This window comes from Piliocolobus tephrosceles, chromosome 16, assembly GCF_002776525.5.
Source record: "Piliocolobus tephrosceles isolate RC106 chromosome 16, ASM277652v3, whole genome shotgun sequence".
Taxonomy (NCBI): Eukaryota; Metazoa; Chordata; class Mammalia; order Primates; family Cercopithecidae; genus Piliocolobus; species Piliocolobus tephrosceles.
In genome coordinates, this window is record NC_045449.1 from 21,003 (window position 1) to 39,981 (window position 18,979).

Sequence of the window (18,979 nt, forward strand, 5' to 3'; positions counted from 1 at the left end):
TCACATGGTAGCAAAACGGTGTTAAGCAGTGCACGAGAGTCTGCGTCGACGACAGCCACAGTCCATGCATCGGGAGGTTCGCTCGGTTTGCGAAGAACGGGTAGGGCATGCAAGGCCTGCGCTCGGCGGGCGGACGGGTCGGGGCGCAGTTCCCCAGGTTCGCCACTAGAGGTCAGGAGGTGACCGCTTCGGGGCTGGAAGACGGGCCCGTCGGGGATTGGCTAGTGCCGGCGGAGGGCGGGGCTGGGGGCGGGGCGGGGCTGGAAGCGGCGCCTGGTTGCTGACATCTGGAAAGACTTTTTTTGGCATCAGATTTCCTGTCTTTGTGGGGCTGATAAACCCGAGTAAACATGCCCGTTCGGGGTCAAAGGCAGAGCCGCTTCTGCAGCTTCTCAAAGCGTTTTTTGTGTTTTTTTTTTTTTTCCTCTGAGACAGCGTGTTGCTCTGTCGCCCAGGCTGGAATGCAGTGATGTGATCTTGTCTCACTGTAACCTCCACCTCCCGGGTTCAAGCGATTCTCGTGCCGCAGCCTCCCTGAGTAGCTGGGACTACAGGCATGCGCCACCACGCCCGGCTAATTTTTGTATTTTTAGTAGAGACGGGGTTTCACCATGTTGGCCAGGCAGGTTTCGAACTCCTGACCTCAGGTGATCCTCCCGCCTCGGCCTCCCAAAGTGCTGGGATTACAGACGTGAGCCATCCCGCCCGGCCTCAGCGCTTTAACAGCAAGACAATCTGCACGGGATCTAGAAGGGTGCTGGGATCCTGGGGAAAGAAGGTTTCTGAACTTCCTGGGGGGCTTCTGCCCGAGTGCCCGTGCTGCCCCCCGGGATGGCCAGTGATCCCGCCTCCCAGCCTGACTGTCCCCATCTTTCAGGCCCAGCCCCATTTGTGCAGCCTGGGCAGTAGAGGGCCCCGGACTGGGGGGCTGGAGCTCTGCGTTCTTGACCCAGCTGTGCCCCTGCAGGCCCCTTCCGCCCACAGGCCCCAAGTTCCCCATGTGCCTACAAGGAAGTCATGCTAGGTGGATGGTGGAGCCTCGTCTAGCTTTGCCATTCACTTCTGTGTCTTCAAAGAGGCTGTCAAATCTCCTCTCTGAATGAGACCCACAAAAAAAAGCAAAGCTAAGAAGATGCCCAGAACTTAAGTAGACACCAGGCCTTTTAGACATAGACCACCTCTTACCTTAGGCCCCAAAGGATGCCCACTGTGTGTGGAGAAAAGAGGGGCCCTTGCCTCAGCCCCCAGAGGCTAGGGTGGGGTGGCTGAATTTTGGGGCCGGGTTAGCCGCTTCTGGGGAAGCCTGAAGTAGCAGAAATGGTTTCAAAGCCAGTGGACGAGGGGGCAGGACAGTGGCAAGACCCCAGGTCTCCATCATGCACCGAGCTTACTGAGCCTACACCTGGGGTCTCTGCTGAGTCTCTGACAGACCAGGAGGGAAGGAACTGGGGGTACCGACCCCGAGAGAGAGAAAGTGGCAGTCATAAGACCTGGGTTTGAGTCCTGGCTCACCCCTTCCTGGCTGTGTGGCCTTGGCAAACTACTCACTGGGAACATGTTTCACCTGCAAGATGGGGATGAGACTCAAACCCACCTTGCAGGGCTGTGAAGACGCGTCCAGACAAGTGCATGCAAAAGCCTTGACACACACAACCCTTCCTAAAGGTGGGGGGACAAGGCTCCATGAGCAGCAGGTGGCCAGGGACCGTGTGGGGTCCTGTTTTCCCTGCAACCTGGGAAAGGCATGATGGGCACTTGGTGGGATTCAAATCATGACCCTGCACCTCAGGTGGTGGTGTGCTTTGTGTCTGCAGTGGCAGTCCCCACCATCATGCCTGTCAGTCCCTCTACCGGTGCTGAAGGGGTGGGCAGCAGGTGGGTGAGCCCCAGGCTGGCAGCTAGCAGGACCTCTCTCATGTGAGCTCAGCACAGCAATTCCCCTGAAGTGTGGGCTCCAGCACTCTGGGCTGGGGGCTGTGGATCCTGGTTCCAGCTCTGTGGGGGCTGGAAGGCCCTGAGCAGGTCACCTAACTCTCTGGGCCTCTGTTTCCATCACACACTGATGGGCTGAGCAGAAGGACTCTGGCTGTGCAAAGCCTTGGCTCTTGCATTTGTTCACCCGGTGTTCCTGGGGGCCCCTTGATTGGCAGGGAAAGTTTGTGGGCTTCAGGCATGGGCCCCAAGACTCAGATACTCTCAAGCCTCCTGGAGAGCCTAACTCAGGGAAGCAGACAGGCCCACCAGGCAGGGCGACTCCTGCTCAGCTCCTGGAGGGTGGAGCCAGCCCCACAGGCCTCCCCAGAGACAAGGCCCTGGAATGCCACTGATCACTCCCAGAAGGGACATCTGTGGCGCTGGTAGGACCAAGATGCCATGAGCAAGCACCTGCAGGCCCCCAGTACTGTGTGAGCCAGGAAGTGGAGGGGAAGGGAAAGGGCAGAGTGAGGACGTATAGGAATGCTTGCTTTCTTCCAAGCACAAGGGACCCTTTTCTCCACTGTAGTTGATCTGATGCTTACGCCGGGAAGGAGCGGGGGGGCGCCGTCCTCAAGGTCCCTCAGGAGTAGAAAGAGATCCAAGTGGGAGACTTGGGTCTGAGGTCTGAACTTGGCCCTGCACCAGCACCAGTTTCTCCTGGTGCTTCCATCACTTCCCCCACCTCCTGCCTCGAGCCTCACACCTTCCTAACAAACCATGCCTCGGAGAGGAGACCCTGGGTCCACAGTTCCCCAGCCCCATCGGCCTTCTCTCTCCTCCAGGCCTTTTTAGACCATTCCCACTGCCTGGGTCACTTTTCCCCTTTGCTGCCTAGAACTCCCCACTCACCACCCTCCAAGGCCTTACGGAAGCACCGCTTCCTCCAGGAAGCCTTCCCTGACCTCCCAGCAGTCAGCAGAGCCCATGGTATTTGCAGACTGACCAGGCTGGTCTCGGTATTTCTCACCCCCAGTTGGAGTGGTTTGTTCCCAGCTCCCTGACTAGACTGGAACTCCCTGAGGGCAGGCCCTGTGTTTCACTCACTCGCAGGGCTTGTGGAATCACTGAGTGAAGCATGTGCCAATTTACCCTCATCAGGAGCCTCCAGGAACTCTGCAGACTTTCGGCCAGCAGGCCCGCTTCTTCCATCGGCCCAGCAGCGATGGAGATGAGGCATGCGGTCAGCCTTTCTTCGGGTGCAGTCGGTCTTCAAGGTCCCGTCCTCCCCCGGTCTGCCTGCTCACCACTTCCCTCCTCTGTTCCCACTGTCCCCCAGGGTGCCCCCACACTCCTGCCCTCTCAGCCAGGGCTGGCCTCCAGCAGGTCTTTCCTCCCAGACGGGCCAGTCCCCTTCCCCTGGGCAGGTGCTGAGGTCTCCTTCCACCACTGGTCTCTTGGGCCCCAGAGGGCTGAGAGCACCCCCAGCTCCCTGCCCTCCCCGTCCCAGAGTGGCTGAGCCCTCCACGTCCTCCAAGCGGGGACTGCAGTGGCTCTGGGTCCAAGCAGGGGTTCTGGATCTCCCCCAATGTGGGGGCCACAGGCCTTGGTGGCTGCTGGGGAAGCCTGGGCCGGCCGTGCTGGGCGCAGGTGGCGGTGGGGGTGGCAGTGGCAGGCGGGCGTCAGTCGCTGAGCACGGCCCCCGGGAGCTCGCTGGTGAGCGTGTGCCAGCGCTCTATGCGCTTGTCCTTGTTCTTCAGGCAGTCAAACCAGTGTTTCAGGCGCTCCCCCTTGGCGTTGATGCCCAGAACCACGCCACCTGCGGGAGGACAGGAGGGGCAGCCGTGGCACAGGGACTCCCGACTCCCAGGCGTGGGACCCGTACCCCCTCCCAGGTTCTGTGCTCGAAGGCCAGCCTCTCCCACTGCCCGCTGGGTTCCGAGCATGGACAGGACCTCCCCTCCATGCCACACTCCATCAGCCGTCAGGGCCCAGCCATCCTGTCCCTCTTCCACCAGGGCAGGGAGAGGGGCAGGGTGCAGAGGCAGTGTCAGGGGTCAAGGAATGGGGCCCGAAGAGGGGAGAAAGGGCCGGGCAGCCCCACTACGTGCAGCCACCAGGCCCACCAGGAATGTGGGGCCTCTAGGGTTCAGAGTCCAGCCCGAGGCACTGCCCATCATCGTCTGTGGTCTGTGCTCCACCACAGACTGCTGTGTGACCCTCCCAGAACTCCTTCCCTCTCTGTGCTCCACCACAGACTGCTGTGTGACCCTCCCAGAACTCCTTCCCTCTCTGGGCCTATCTCTTCCTGGGGCACAACGGTCAGGCTGGAGAAGGTCTGAGGCCCCTCAGGTCTGGGGGCAGGTGGTCCGTGGCTCCAGCTTTCCCCAGGGACCAGGAAGGAGGGGCTGTGGCCTGATCCAGGACAGGCACACAGCGAGACGGTGCTCCCACTGTGCCCCCCTTACCAATAAAATCATTGGATTTTCCAATGTCGTAATCCCAAACGGTGACCTCCAGGGACTTCTTGGCCAGGTCCCCATGCTTAATCTCGTAACAGAACTCCTGCTGGTCAGAAGGGAGTGTTAGGGCTGATGCCATGAGGCCTGGGCCTTGGCCGGTGGCCAGGAGGGGTATGAGGTGTAGGGAGAGAGGGGGGACGGGGTGATCAGTACTCGGTGGACGACGGGTGGATGCTCACATGTCTCGCCCACTTCCCCAAGCTCAGCTAGGGTTTTCAGGGCCCCCATCCCCTCGCCCACTTGTTCCTTGTCCCTGAGCCTGCTCTCCCCATATCCCGCGAGCCTCCTTACTGCAGAGGCACTGCCTGTCCCACAGTCCCTGTCGTCCTGAGCCTCTCTGGGGCCTGGCTTTGCTGACCCCTCCTTTCTGTGGGTCCCTCTTTTCCACAGCTTCTGGGACCCTCCCTTCCATCCGGGATTCCCCTCACTCCCTGGAAGCATCTTCTCGACCTCCCCTGCCTGCCTCTGGATCACTGGTGTGGCGTGGGCTCTACCCAAGGCCCCTCCGCTCTTCTTTCCTTCTTGTTCCTTGGGGGGACTCGCGTTTCCAGATGTACTCGCCACCTTGGGCTGAAGACCTTCCTGGGGCCCCAGGGTATCTCGAGTCCCTTGTCCCACACAGAGCTTCTCCCCATCTTCCTCACCCCCCCTTTGCCCTGTGGCCTCCATGAGGAACCCAGGACACCCCTCAACACTTCCCTCTCCCCAGCCCCACATCTGACAAGTCCTGCCAAGAGCTTTCCAGGGGTCCCCCAGCTCCCCTGTGTCTGTGGCTTCGTGCGGTCCCCCCACCACCATCTCTGACCACCCTCCCCATCCCACGATGACCTTTTGAAAACCCAGCCACAGCCCCACCGCCCTGGGGCAGAGGAGTGGCCTTCATGAAGCTTCACTAGCCCCTCGTACCTCATTAAACTCCGGGTTCAGAGTTTTTTTCTTCACCGCTGTCTTGTGTTTGGATTTCTTGTCCACATCTGGCCTCAGGTATCTGGAATTACATCCAAGGGACAGAGGATGGCGACATGCTATGGGGTATAGATCAAGCCAGCAGGGATTCGAAGGGCTTTCTGTCCCCGGAGAGACTCCTGGACCCATCTTTTGTCCTCATCACTGCATGTTCCCAATGCTACTTTGTGACAAAGGCGAGACATTGTTTCCGAGAAGCAAGTGGTCCCTTAATCCACCGCACTTCTGTTCACACACACATTCCTGAAGTTAACCATGGTGGCGGGGCGGGGGGCCTCCATCTCCCTAGGCAAGGGATTTTTCCTCGTTTCTGGAAGTCTCATTTTCATCAGGCTCACATTTCCCAGCAGAACAGAGCTTTTAGCAGAGGTGGTCTCTTGTTCAAACTTTTTTTTTTTTTTTTTTTTTTGAGACGGAGTCTCGCTGTGCAGCCCAGGCTGGAGTGCAGTGGCCGGATCTCAGCTCACTGCAAGCTCCGCCTCCCGGGTTCACGCCATTCTCCTGCCTCAGCCACCTGAGTAGCTGGGACTACAGGCGCCGCCACCACGCCCGGGTAGTTTTTTGTATTTTTAATAGGGATGGGGTTTCACTGTGGTCTCGATCTCCTGACCTCGTGATCCGCCCGTCTCGGCCTCCCAAAGTGCTGGGATTACAGGCGTGAGCCACCGCGCCTGGCCAAACTTTTTTTTTTTTGAGACGGCTCACTGCAACCTCCACCTCCCGGATTCAAGCGATTCTCCTGCCTCAGCCTCTGGAGTAGCTGGGATTTCAGGCGCCCGCCACTATGCGCAGCTAATTTTTGTATTTTTAGTAGAGACGGGGTTTCACCATGTTGGCCAGGATGGTCTTGATCTCTTGACCTTGTGATCCGCCCACCTCAGCCTCCCAAAGTGCTGAGATTAGAGGCCTGAACCACCGTGCCCAGACTTTTTTTTTTTTTTGACACGAAGTTTCGTTCTTGTCACCCAGGCTGGAGTGCAGTGGCGTGATCTCAGCTCACTGCAACCTCCACCTCCTGGGTTCAAGCGATTCTTCTGCCTCAGCCTCCCAAGTAGCTGGGATTACAAGCACCTGCCACCACGCCAGGCTAATTTTTTTTATTTTTAGTAGAGACGGGCTTTCACCATGTTGGCCAGGCTGGTCTCAAGCTCCTGACCTCAGGTGATCCACCTGCCTCAGCCTCCCAAAGTGCCGGGATTACAGGCATGAGCCACCATGCCCAGCTTCAAGCTTCTTTTATAAAATAGCAGATTTCTTGAGATATAATTCACACACCATAAAATCAATCTTTCTGAAGTATAAAACGCAGTAGCCTTTAGTAGACTTCCAGAGTTGTACAACCATCACCACTACCTCGTTGGAGCTTTGAGGAAGGACAAGACCTTTTGTGCAGTGACAGGGAGGCCACACAGATGTTCTCCCCTCCACAGCCATTAAGGCCTTAGACTTTGATGCAGAACAGCTGTCTTCCTCTGAGGCCCAGAGAGGTGGAGTAACTTGCCCAAGGTCACACAGCCGGCAAGCACAAGCGTGGTGCTTGGAAGCCAGGCTCAGGCTTCTTTCTGAATGACAGGGAGGTCATGTGCAGGCTGGAGAAGGGGACAAGAGATCCTCAACTTCTCTGCAAAACTCCCCCTCTTCCCGCATAAATAATTGCATGACAACTGCCTTGTCCCTGCTGAGTGTGCTCTGCAGTCTCGCCCACTACCAACTCCTTGCGCTTGGCACTGGGGAGCTGAACAAACATCTGTCCAACGAATACCTGAATCCCTAGAAGTGAAGGCACCGCCCAAAGGCACGCCCATATCTGGCTTATTTTGCCAGTTCCTCTCCAGGAAGGCTGCATGGTTGACACACAGTGCCTGTGACAAAGCTGAATGCTATCACTTAAAAGATCCTTGCTGGTTTGAGAGGCAGAAAATGATATCTCATAGTTGCTTTACTTTGCATATTTTAAAATTGTGACTTTCATGGCATAAATAATACTGGTTTATTATAGAAGCACCAGAAAATGCATATGGACACAAGTTGGGATTAGGAGAGAGAAATGAAGACATATGTCCACACAAAAACCTGTTCACTGCAGCTTTCTACCACCACCAAAAACTGCAAACAACCACACACCCTTCACCCGGCGAACTCATCCACAACGGAAGACCACTCAGCAATAGAAAGGACCAGACTCCTGGTACATGCAACTGACAGATGACTCTCAAACGCATTCCTCTGTGTAAAAGCAGCCAGATTCACAGGGCTTCACAGACACACTATCTGACTGCTTCATGGGAAAATCTGGAAAAGGCAACATATTGAGACAGAAAACAGGTCAGTGGTTGCCTGGGGCTGGGGAACTTCCTGGGGTCATATTCTGTATGTTGATTGTGGCGGTGGAACCAAGACTGTACCAGCCTGGATGATACAGCGAGACCCCATCTCTATCAAAAAATTAAAAATTAGCTGGGCATGGTGGTGCATGCTTGTAGTCCCAGGTATTCACAAGGCTGAGGTGGGAAGATCGCTTGAGCCCAGGAGTTCAAGGCTGCAATGAGCTATAATTGCACCACTGCACTTCAGCCTGGACGACAGGGCAAGACCCTGTCTCTAAAAAAGAAAACAAAACAAAAGAAAAACTCACTGGATATGAATGATACAGGTTGAGGATCCATTATCTGAAATGCTTGGACCAGATGTTTTGAATTTTGATTTTTTTCATATTTTGTAATATTTGCAGTATATTTACCAATTCGGCATCCCTAATTCAAAATTTCAAAAATCCAAAAATCTGAAATCCCAAACGCTCCAATGGGCATTTCCTTTGAGCGTCATGTCGATGCTTGAAATGTTTGGGGTTTTGGATTCATGGATTTGGGACACTCAACCTGTACCTCAATAAACCTGATTTAAAAAAAAAGGTTGGGGAGATTCCCCTAAGCCCACCACCCGGAGACAGCGCATTTCCTTAGTTACTTACTAGGCTCCTTGGCCATTTTGCTACGTATTGGTTTTGTGTCTGCTGTGAATTGTCCTTGGCCTGTTTGGTAACGGGTGAGGGGCAAGGACAGAAGGGTCCTGCATGCCCTGCCTTCACAGGCCCCTGGAAGGAAAGTTGTTTTGGGATCTCTGCGCCCTCAGCCTGGACAACTTGTGCCCATCTGCTGACCCTTCAACTCAGCCACCAGACTTCCACAACAGGCACCAGCCTCAGCACGTTCAGCTATGGACAGTGCCACCGGTGTTGCCCTCTGTTCTGTTTTCTCTGCCAGGAGCGCCCTTCCCTCCTCACCTGACCCCTCTGTGGAGATCCCTCAGCACCCTCCCTGAGCACACCCTGCAAAGCCCCTGAGGCCTGCCCTGTGGCGTCTCTCTCTCCCTTGCTGTCAGGACAGTGGTCCTGGCCCCTGGGGCTCACGGAGCCACCCTGTGCCATGTACCTCTGGCCTTCTGCACAGCACCTTCCACTTGCCTGTGGCTTCGAGAAGAAACCCCTTCTGGTTATACGTAAGAGAGCCAGAGAAGGGAGTTGCCCCAGGTGGCACAGCAAGTTACTGCCAGTTACCACCATTTTCACTGGCATGAAATGGAGATAACAACAGCAGCGACTGCACAGGCTGCTGGGAGGGTCACACTCAGCCATCGCACCGCCCAGGGATATTACGTGTAACTCGACATGTCAGCGATTGTCACAGGCACTGTTACTCCTGGGGTTTTCCCACAAACCCTCAAGAGCTGGGCCTGGGGTCAAGTACCAGGGAAACTGGGGTAAGTGTCACCAGAGATGAGGTTTATAAAAATAACGGTGCATAGCTGGGCATAGTGGCTTGCACCTGTAATCCCAGCACTTTGGGAGGCCAAGCTAGGAGGATCGCTTGAGTCCAAGAGTTTGAGACCAGCCTGGCCAATATGGCAAAACCCAGTCTCTACAAAAAATACAAAAAACAACTAGCCAGGCGTGGTGGCACACACCTGTAGTCCCAGCTACTCGGAAGGCTGAGGTAGAAGAACTGCTTGAGCCCAGGAGTTTGAGGCTGTTGTAAGCTATGATCGCATCAGTGCATTCCAGCCCGGTGACAGAGTGAGTCACTGCCTCAAAAAAGATAGGAAGAAATAAAGAAAATAAATAAAAATAATGGTGCAGACAGAAGGCCTCGACCCATCTATCTTTGGCCCTCAGCATCAATGGCTGGATACGTCCCTCCCTCTCTTCTGGGTCACAGGTCACACTGTCTTCCAGGTCTAGGATGCAGCTGAGGGGTGCCCCTTTTACCATCTAACCTGTGCCCTTATTTCCCCTGCTTTTAGTGAGGAAAAGGCCCTTGGTCCATGAAGGCGCCTTTCAGAGATGGGGACCCCTGAGGAGACCCGAGCAGCAGCCCTCGTGTCTCACCCAGCGAGTCTGAAACAGACGTGGAGGTCTCAGGTGAGGTGTGGCTCAGATACAGGGAGTGGCCCACAGCTTGGCCTGACTTTGAAAGGCCACGTGACCTGACCCGTGGCTGGCAGGTGGGACCCAGCTGCACCCACAGCAGCCACCTGTGGCAGGGAGGAGCCTGTGGTACAGCAGACAGGCCCTGCCCAGGCGGCCCCCTGCTTGCCTGCGGAAGTTGACCAGCCTGTCTGTCACAGCAGGTAAGACTCTGCTTTCTGGGCAACCCAGCAGGTGACCCTGGAATTCCTGTCCATCTGGCAGGTGAACACTGAAACTGTTTTAAAAGTTTCATACCATAGGCTGGGCACAGTGGCTCACACCTGTAATCCCAGCACTTTGGGAGGCCAGGGCGGGCGGATCAATTGAGGTCAGGAGTTCAAGACCAGCCTGGCCAACCTGGTGAAACCCTGCCTACTAAAAATACAAAAATTAGCCGAGTGTGGTGATGCATGCCTGTAATCCCAGCTACTTGGGAAGCTGAGGGACGAGAACTACTTGAACCTGGGAGGCAGGGGTTGCAGTGAGCTGAGATCATGCCACTGCACTCCAGCCTGGGCAACAGAGTAAGACTCTGTCTCAAAAACAAACAAACAAAAAACAAAACCACACCATTTGGGCTTCAGATTGCACATCCTCCTGTAAGGACATATACGAATGACATTCAAGTCAATGCCAAGTCAGAAGAAAAAATATATAGACACAAACCAGTATCCTACTGTGTGTCATTTGGTATGTCTTCAACAGCTGTCCATGTTATAATAATTCATCTAGTTCTAATTTATTCATTTTTAACTGCATAGTACTATATTCTACACATATGCCACATTTTATTAATCTATTCCTCTGATGATGAATGTTTGGCTATTTCCAGTTTATAGCTATTACAAGCCATGCTGTGATAAATAGCTACCCATCCATGCCCAGGTTTCTAGGAAATCAACTTGGAGGGAAAATAATGTGGCCACAGGGCACACACATTTCCCACGTCGACTGGATATTGCCAACTTTCTCTCCAATGGTTATTATGGGAGTCTCCTGAGTGTCTTCTCAGCATTCACAGAGCTTCCCCCAACACTCATGTCTGTAGTGCACTGGATGCTTTGTTTTGCTAAGTTGTTGAGGCTGGGGCCCACTTTAGTGTTTTCCACATAGAAAACCAGTAGCCCTGCACTCTTTCTGGAAGCCTAACTTCCCCCAAAGATGCAGCAGGTCCTGGGCTTTGCTCCTGGAGCCTGGTGTGATTGGATTTTTAAAAATAACAGATTTTTTGAGACATAATACACATACTGTACAATGCACCCTTTTAGCTGTATAATTCAGTGGTTTTTGGTATATTTACAGAATTATGCAGCCATCATCACAATCAATTTTACAACATTTTCATCACCCCAGAGGGAAACCTAGAACCCTTCAGCAGCCACTGCCCATGTCCCCCCAAGCTTCCCCCGGCTCCTGCAACCACAGATCTACTCTCTGCCTCTGTGGGTTGACCTATTCTGGACACTTCATAGAAATAAAGTCCTGCAATACGTGGCCTTCCGTATCTGGCTTCTCTCACTTAGCACCTTGATTTCAAGGTCCACCCACAGTGTAGCACGTACCTGCTACACTCCTTCTTATGGCTGATATTCCACCGCAGGGACGGACCTCATTTGTGTATCCATTTATCAGTGGATGGACGCTTGGGCTGTTTCCACTTTGGGTTGTTGTGAATAGTGCTGCTATGAACATTCCTGCACAAGTTTTAGGATGGACATGTTTTTATCTCTTGGGTATATAACTAGGAGTGGAATCGCCAGATCAAATGGTGACTCTGTGTTTAACTTTCTGAGGAACTATCGGCTGCTTCCCAAAGTAGCCATCCCATTATTGTCATATTATTTTTATTTATTTATTATTACTTTGAGACAGTGTCTTGCTCTGTCACCCTGGCTGGAGTGCAGTGGTGCGATCTCGGCTCACTGCAATCTACACCTCCCAAGTTGAAGTGATTCTCCTGCCTTATTCTCCCAAGTAGCTGGGATTACAGGCTCCCGCCACCATGCCCAGCTAATTTTTTTTTTTTTTTTTTTTTTTTTTTTGAGACAGAGTTTCACTGTTGTTGCCCAGGCCGGAGTGCAACGGCACGATCTCTGCTTACGGCAACCTCCGCCTCGTGGGTTCAAGCGGTTCTGCTGCCTCAGCTTCTCAAGTAGCTGAGATTACAGAAATGCACCACCATGCCCGGCTAATTTTGTATTTTTAGTAGAGACGGGGTTTCTCCATGTTGGTCAAGGCTGGTCTCGAACTCCCGACCTCAAGTGATCCACCCAGTTCAGCCTCCCAAAGTGCTAGGATTACAGGCATAAGCCACCGTGCCTGGCTAATTTTTTTATTTTTAGTAGAGATGGGATTTCCCCATATTGGCCAGGCTGAGTGATCCATATGCCTCGGCCTCCCAAAGTACTGGGATTACAGGCATGAGCCACTGCACCCGGCCTAATTTATTACTATTTTTAACTGTAGAGACAAGGTCTCGGGATGTTGCCAAGGCTGGTCTCAAATTCCTGGGCTCAAGCAATCCTCTCAAGTAGCGAGGACTACAGGCACATGCCACCACGCCCAGCTAATTTTTATTTTCTTTGTAGAGATGGGGGTCTCACTATGTTGCCCAGGATGTTCTCAAACTCCTAGCCTCAAGCGATCCTCCTGCCTTGTTCTCCCAAAGTGTTGGGAATGTAAGTGTAACTCACTGTACCTGCCACATACAACTTTTAAAGTGACAGAAATATGATCATGGCCGTGGGAATGGTGCCCCCAGAGCTGTGCCATGAGGAGTACTGGCCTCTTCATGGTGCCAAGATGTCCCTGAGGCCTCAGTCCCCTGGGTCCTTGGTGTCCCCTGGGTCAGGGCCATTCCTCTGTCATCCCCTCCCTGAAGCACCTGCCTCGTTCTGCGAACTGAATCCCTCCCCAAGTCTCCCTTTTCCAGAATCTCCCTGTGAGCTCACGCTCATACCTACCTAGTTTCTGGAGAGCCCCAGGCACTGACGGTAGTCACTGTGGCACCTGTGGCACCCCTCTCCAAAGGGTCGCCAGCTCCTGCCTGGCTCTCAGAGCTACACAGCCTCTCCTGACCAGGCTCACAGGTCCACAGCTCTGGGGCCCAGGTCACCTGGCATGGACCCTGAGTTAGTGTCTCTTCCCAGGACCACCATCAGCCCCTGTTGGTAGAGCTGGGTGGACTCTTATCTGCATCTGTGGCCCCAGTATAGGGCTGGGCACATGTGGGCATTTGCCAAGGCCTGGCAGAGTTCCTCTACCACCTCCCCCAGTCTCCTGGCTACCCCTGGCACTGGCCCCACCTTCTGTCCCCTCCTCCGACCTCCTCATGGCCCCTCAGTCACAGAGAGGCCTGGACATATCATCAGGTGATAACTAGAATCTGCATGACTGTGGGAAGCCACTCAGCTTCTCTGGGCCTCAGTTTCCCCATCTGTGAAGTGGGCTGGCCATGTTTAACCCCTGGAGTTGCCAAGGGAGCCTATCAGGAACACAGCGCCCCTGTACCTCAAGTACTCCCTGGGTGCCTGCCACCTGAGACCACAGAGCCGGCACACGGACTCCCGTCCTTAGAGGTGAAGAGGAGGCAGGTGGTCGCACGCACAGCACACTCACGTTTTCACATAAGGGTCCGAGTAGCCATTGGCATCCATGGCGGCCAGATGTGCGCACCGCACGATGCCCACCAGCAGACCCTGCTTCTGCGAGCTGTACTTGAGGGAGATGAGGATGCGGCCCCGCTCCTCCAGGGACTTGTCTTCGGTCTTGTCCACCTGTTGGACGGGACGGTCACTCAGTCCTCACCTGCTCCCACCACTCTCTTGGCCGTACTTGGCCTCCTCTTCCTGAGCCCAGCCACTCTCGCTGCTGTAGCCAGGCCCGGTCAGGATCACTGGTGAGTGGTCACACTGTGAACTCACAGGCCTTCTGTCATCTCTTCCCTCCCAAGGGTTCTGCTGGGGGTGGATCTGACCCTCACCCTCCCTGTTCTTGGTTGCATGGCCTGGGGTGCCCATCACAGCCCAGCAAGGGCCAGCCCAGGGATTGGCAACTGTAGCCCAGGGCCAGATCAGGCCTGACGCCTGGCTCTGTATGGGATGTGAGCTAAGAGTGGCTCTTATCCCTTTTTTAAAAAATTTCCTTTTCCAAAAAAGAGAGAGGGGGTCTCACTATGTTGCCCAGGCTGATCTCAAACTCCTGGGCTCAAGGGATCCTCCCACCTTGGTCTCCCAAAGTGCTGGGGTTACAGGCGTGAGCCACCATGCCCAGCTGGTTACTTTTCAGAATAGCAGAAAGAAAAATGAAATGAAAAATATGTTGTGACACATGAAAATGATATGAAATTCACACTTTGGCTTCCATTAATAACATGTTATTGGAACACAGCCTTGCCAGTTCCTCGATGCCTTCTCTATGGCTGCTTGTGCTCTAAGGACAGAGCTGCGTGGTGGCCACAGACAGCATGGTGCACAGACCCTAACACGTGCTAACTGGCCCTTCACAGCTCTGCAGGCCTCGGCCTGGCGTGCTTGGCTTCCGCGGATGGTCTCCCGCCAGGTCCTCCTTACGGCCTGCCCTGACTCTCTGCAGTCCCTCGGCTTTGAAGCCGGGTCCCACCTCCACACCTTAGTGCACGCTTAATCCACAGCTCCAGCATCCTCCTCTGTGTTCACCATTGATACGTTCCTGGTCCTTCCGGGCCTGGGGGGCTTTTCTGACCCTCAGGGTGGGTTGGCCGTCCCCTCTGTGTGCCTACTGCCTCGGGTTTATCCTGTCATGGCCTGTGTGACCCCCTGCTTCCTCATGGGTCTGCCCCAACCTCTAAGTTCCTTGAAGTTCGAACTCTGCCTGTAAATTTTTTTTTTTTTTTTTGAGACAGAGTCTCACTCCTGTGACCTAGACTGGAGTGCAGTGGCACTATCTTGGCTCACTACAACCTCCGCCTCCCAGGTTTAAGCGATTCTCCTGCCTCAACCTCCTGAGTAGCTGAAACTACAGTCTAATTTTTGTGTTTTTTGGTAGAGACAGGATTTTGCCATGTTTGCCAGGCTGGTCTCGAACTCCTGACCTCAAGTGATCCACCTGTCTCAGCCTCCTAAAGTGCTGGGATGATGGGTATGAGCCACTGCATCTGGCTAATACCTGCATCATCTTTAATACCTCAGGGCTGGGCAAGGGCCTGGCACTAAAGGCCCACTGGAGGCTTATACTAGTGAAGGCAGGAATGGAGGGACCCCTGCGTGTTCAACCTTACACAAGCAACTCCAGCCTGGAAGGTTCAAAGAAAGGCAGAAACGTCTGCCCACGCCAACGGAGCCCGGTGGATGGAAAAGGGTAACCCTGGCCCCAGTCCCCTGAAGGTGCTTCCTGGAGCCTCTCAGGGTGCTGGAGGTGGCTCCCTCAGGAGAACCCAGAAGACAGAGCTCTGGTACTTTCCTCACCCTGGGGAAGCTGGGAGCCAGGTGGGGAGGCCACTCAGTCCCCTCCCCTGCCTCAGCAGCTGCCCGGTGCCTGCCTCTCAGGGCAGATCTCAGTTCCAGGCCTCCCCATCCCCAGCCAGACTGATGCTTCTCCATTCCTTGACCTCCCAAGACCACCTGGCCTCTTTCTTCTGGCTGCTGCGCACCCAGACCCTCTCTCCTGGGCCCTGAGCACAGCCGGACTTACCCAGCTTGAGCCCTGTGTCCCCCTGGATCCCCTCAGGACTCTAGCGGGCTCCTCTCCTAAGCAGGCCCAGCCACATCCTTTTAATTCACAACTGTGCCCAGCCTAGCACCAAATTGAGTCCCTCTGGCTACATCTAACCCTTTCTGGAGATGAGACTCCTGTGAGGTGAGCAGGGATGTCAAGCAGGGAGGACACGCATGCCCCACTGACCACCTTCACCACCTCCCACGCCAGAGCAGGCATGGCTAATGGATCTCAGCCCCACACCAGAGCAGGCATGGCTAATCGACCTCAGCCCCACGCCAGAGCAGGCATGGCTAATCGACCTCAGCCCCACGCCAGAGCAGGCATGGCTAATCGACCTCAGCCCCACGCCAGAGCAGGCATGGCTAATCGACCTCAGCCCCATGCCAGAGCAGGCATGGCTAATCGATCTCAGCATTTGCCCTGAGCTCCAACGCCCCCTCATAATCCTTTTCAACAGTGCTCAGGCAGCCATTCCCAGCGGATCAGGCCAGGCCTGCGAGATCTCGCTATCTGCCTGTCAGGCAGAGCTTTGTGTGTCAGGGCCTCGATGCACTGTGCTGCCTGTGTCAGTGTGTGTGGTGTGAAAATTAAACAATATAAACCAGCAGGGGCCAGGCACAGTGGCTCACGCCTGTAATCCCAGCACTTTGGGAGGCCGAGACAGGCAGATCACCTGAGGTCAGGAGTTCAGGACCAGCCTGGCCAACATAGTGAAATTTCGTCTCTACTAAAAACACGAAAATTAGCTGGGCATGGTGGCAGGCAACTGTAATCCCAGCTATTGGGAGGCTGAGGCAGAAGAATCACTTGAACCCAGGAGGCGGAGCTTGAAGGGAGCCGAGATCGCACCACTGCACTCCAGCCTGGGCGACAGAGCGAGACCCCCATCTCAAAACCACCAGCAGCAGCAGCAGCAGCAGCAGCAGCAGCAGGGATATCTTTCGCTGTTTTTTCTGGGATATTTTTCACTGCTTTTTCAGGGCTGGGATATTGTGCTTTGGGTTGTTTCATATGAAGACCATTGGGTATTGCTCAGTATTGACTTAAAACAGACAATATTCGCAGACTGTAAATTCTAAATGTACCGCCAGAGGCCTGGCACAGGGGCTCACACCTGTAATCCCAGCACTTTGGGAGGCTGAGGCAGGAGGATCACTGGAGATCAGGAGTTCGAGACTTGCCTGGCCAACCTGGCGAACCCCCGTCTCTACTGAAAATACAAAAATTAACCAGCCATGGTGGTGCACACCTGTAAACCCAGCACTTTGGGAGACTGAGGCAGGTGGATCATTCGAGGTCAGGAGTTTGAGACACCTGGCCAATATGGTGAAACCCCGTCCCTACCAAAAATACAAAAATTAGCCGGGCGTGGTGGCACAGGCCTGTAGTCCCAGCTACTCGGGAGGCTGAGGCATGAGAAGTGCTTGAACCCGGGAGGTAGAGGTTGCAGTGAGTCAAGATTGTGCCACTGAACTCCACCCTGGGTGACAGAGCAAGACTTGGTCTCAAAAAAAATAATAAAAATAAAATAAAAGTATCACCAGAATGTGGCTTTACTGCCAGGGGTGTATCCCAAACTGTACTCCTGTGGTCACTGAGTCCCTGAACTGCACCAATGAGCTGGTAGCGCACCCAGTAATGCCGTGATCACAGCCATGCACAGGGATGCACACACATGCACATGCTTTCACGAGCACACACCACACACACGTAGACAGTCACACACAGATAGGTACTGACACATGCTCTTACACAAGTCACACACAAGCACACACCCACACAGTTGTTTATGCCAGTGATCAAAACTCAGGAACACTACAGTAGGGCTGGTGTTGCCTTTTCTTTTTTTTTTTTTTTTTTTTTTTTTGAGACAGAGTCTTCCTCTTGTCACCCAGGCTGGAGTGCAATGGTGTAATCTTGTCTCACTGCAACCTCCACCTTTCAGGTTCAAGCAATTCTCCTGCCTCAGCCTCCTGAGTAGCTGGGATTACAGGCACCTGTCACCACCCCTGGCTAATTTTTGTATTTTTAGTAGAGACGAGGTTTCCCCATGTTGGCCAGGCTGGTCTTGAACTCGTGACCTCGTGATCCGCCTCCCTTGGCCTCCCAAGATGTTGCCTTTCTTAAGTGGCATAGATCATGTGGAAAAACCGGGTTACCTGTGGTTGGTGACTAATAATATACCAGAAAAGGTTATACCCATCACACAAATGTCTGAGTGGGAGAGAATGTGACAAGGGAATAAAACTGGATCAAATTATGAAAAAATAACTGGGATTCTGGGCAGAAGCCCTGGCCACAGGCTGACTCACTCCCAGGGCTTGAGGTGAGTCTACATCCCCGGGCCCACTGGGGCTGGGTACACTGGGGACAACCGATGGGCTTTGTCCTTCTGAACGTGCCCCTTGCCCAGCCCTCTTAGGCAGGCAACGTGCCAGCGAGGGGACCACGCCTCTGCCTGTGTCCTGAACACTGGGAGGCTGAGGCCCCAGCATTTCTCTTGACCCTGGTGGCACTAGGGACCCCTGGCTTCATCAGCCCTATGAACCAGGTGAAGGCCAGGCCAGAGACAAGGGAGGGTGGGGGAGGGAAGACGACATAGAGACCAAGACGCGGCAGGGCGCAGCTGCTGGAGCAGGCCAGGGGGCAAAATCTGTTCTGACATAACATTCAGACAAAGACCATTTCTAGGACAGGGTACTCTTCTGTCTCCTCTGAGTATCTCACAGGCACTCAAGTCTAACACGTTCCAAGCATGCTCCTTGAGAGTCCCGTCCACCCATGGCCCCTGCTACAGTCCTCTGAGTGCAGCAAACAGCCCCTCAGGCTCCAGTGGCTCAGGCCCCAAACCTCGGACCTGCCCTTCCCTCACCCAAGGATGTCTTATCTGCTGCCTGGACATCCGGTTCAGAGTCAAGCTCTCCTACCGCCGCCAAGGTCAGGCCTGGGCTGTGCTCATCTCCCCATCTCCCCAGGCCTCCTGCCCTCTCCTCCCTCTTCTTCAAGCCATCCTGAGCCCAGGCCAGCGAGCCTGGTAAAATGTCATCCCCCGCACTCCCTCGGCTTAGCACCCTCCCGTGGCCACTCAGAGTGAAAGCCAGGGTCCTTCCTCACCTCCACCCCCGTGCCTCTCCACGCTCACCTCCTCAGTCTCCCCTCCCCTCTCACTCTGCCCCTCAAGTAGCCCCACCACAGGCAGGAACTTCTGCCTTCCCAGCACCTGCCACCGAGCCAGGTACACAGCAGGCACTCAATGAATCCTCTCACCGGCAGCTGCTTCTCCAGGCAGATACTGAAGGTCTTGGTGTGGTTGGCTTTCAGCTTCTTCAGGGGCACACGTGTCTCCCCGATGAACTCATTGTGCCGGAATTTGTCCTCGTCGCACACAGAGATCCTGGGTTGGGGGTGAGAGGCA

General features: G+C 54.5%; 1 protein-coding gene across 1 annotated transcript in view; it reads right to left on the reverse strand.

Moving 5' to 3' along the window:
* Positions 1-2,974: 2,974 nt before the first annotated feature.
* DOC2B (double C2 domain beta) overlaps positions 2,975-18,979 on the reverse strand; it is a 32,601-nt gene continuing 16,596 nt past the window's right edge. Inside the window, exons 5-9 of the mRNA XM_023193347.2 lie at positions 18,832-18,958; positions 13,486-13,643; positions 5,343-5,424; positions 4,383-4,479; positions 2,975-3,733 (exon numbers count right to left, since the gene is read on the reverse strand). Of these exons, the coding sequence (XP_023049115.1) occupies positions 3,597-3,733; positions 4,383-4,479; positions 5,343-5,424; positions 13,486-13,643; positions 18,832-18,958 (601 nt within the window). The 3' untranslated portion in view covers positions 2,975-3,596. The remainder of the gene's footprint in view (positions 3,734-4,382; positions 4,480-5,342; positions 5,425-13,485; positions 13,644-18,831; positions 18,959-18,979) is intronic.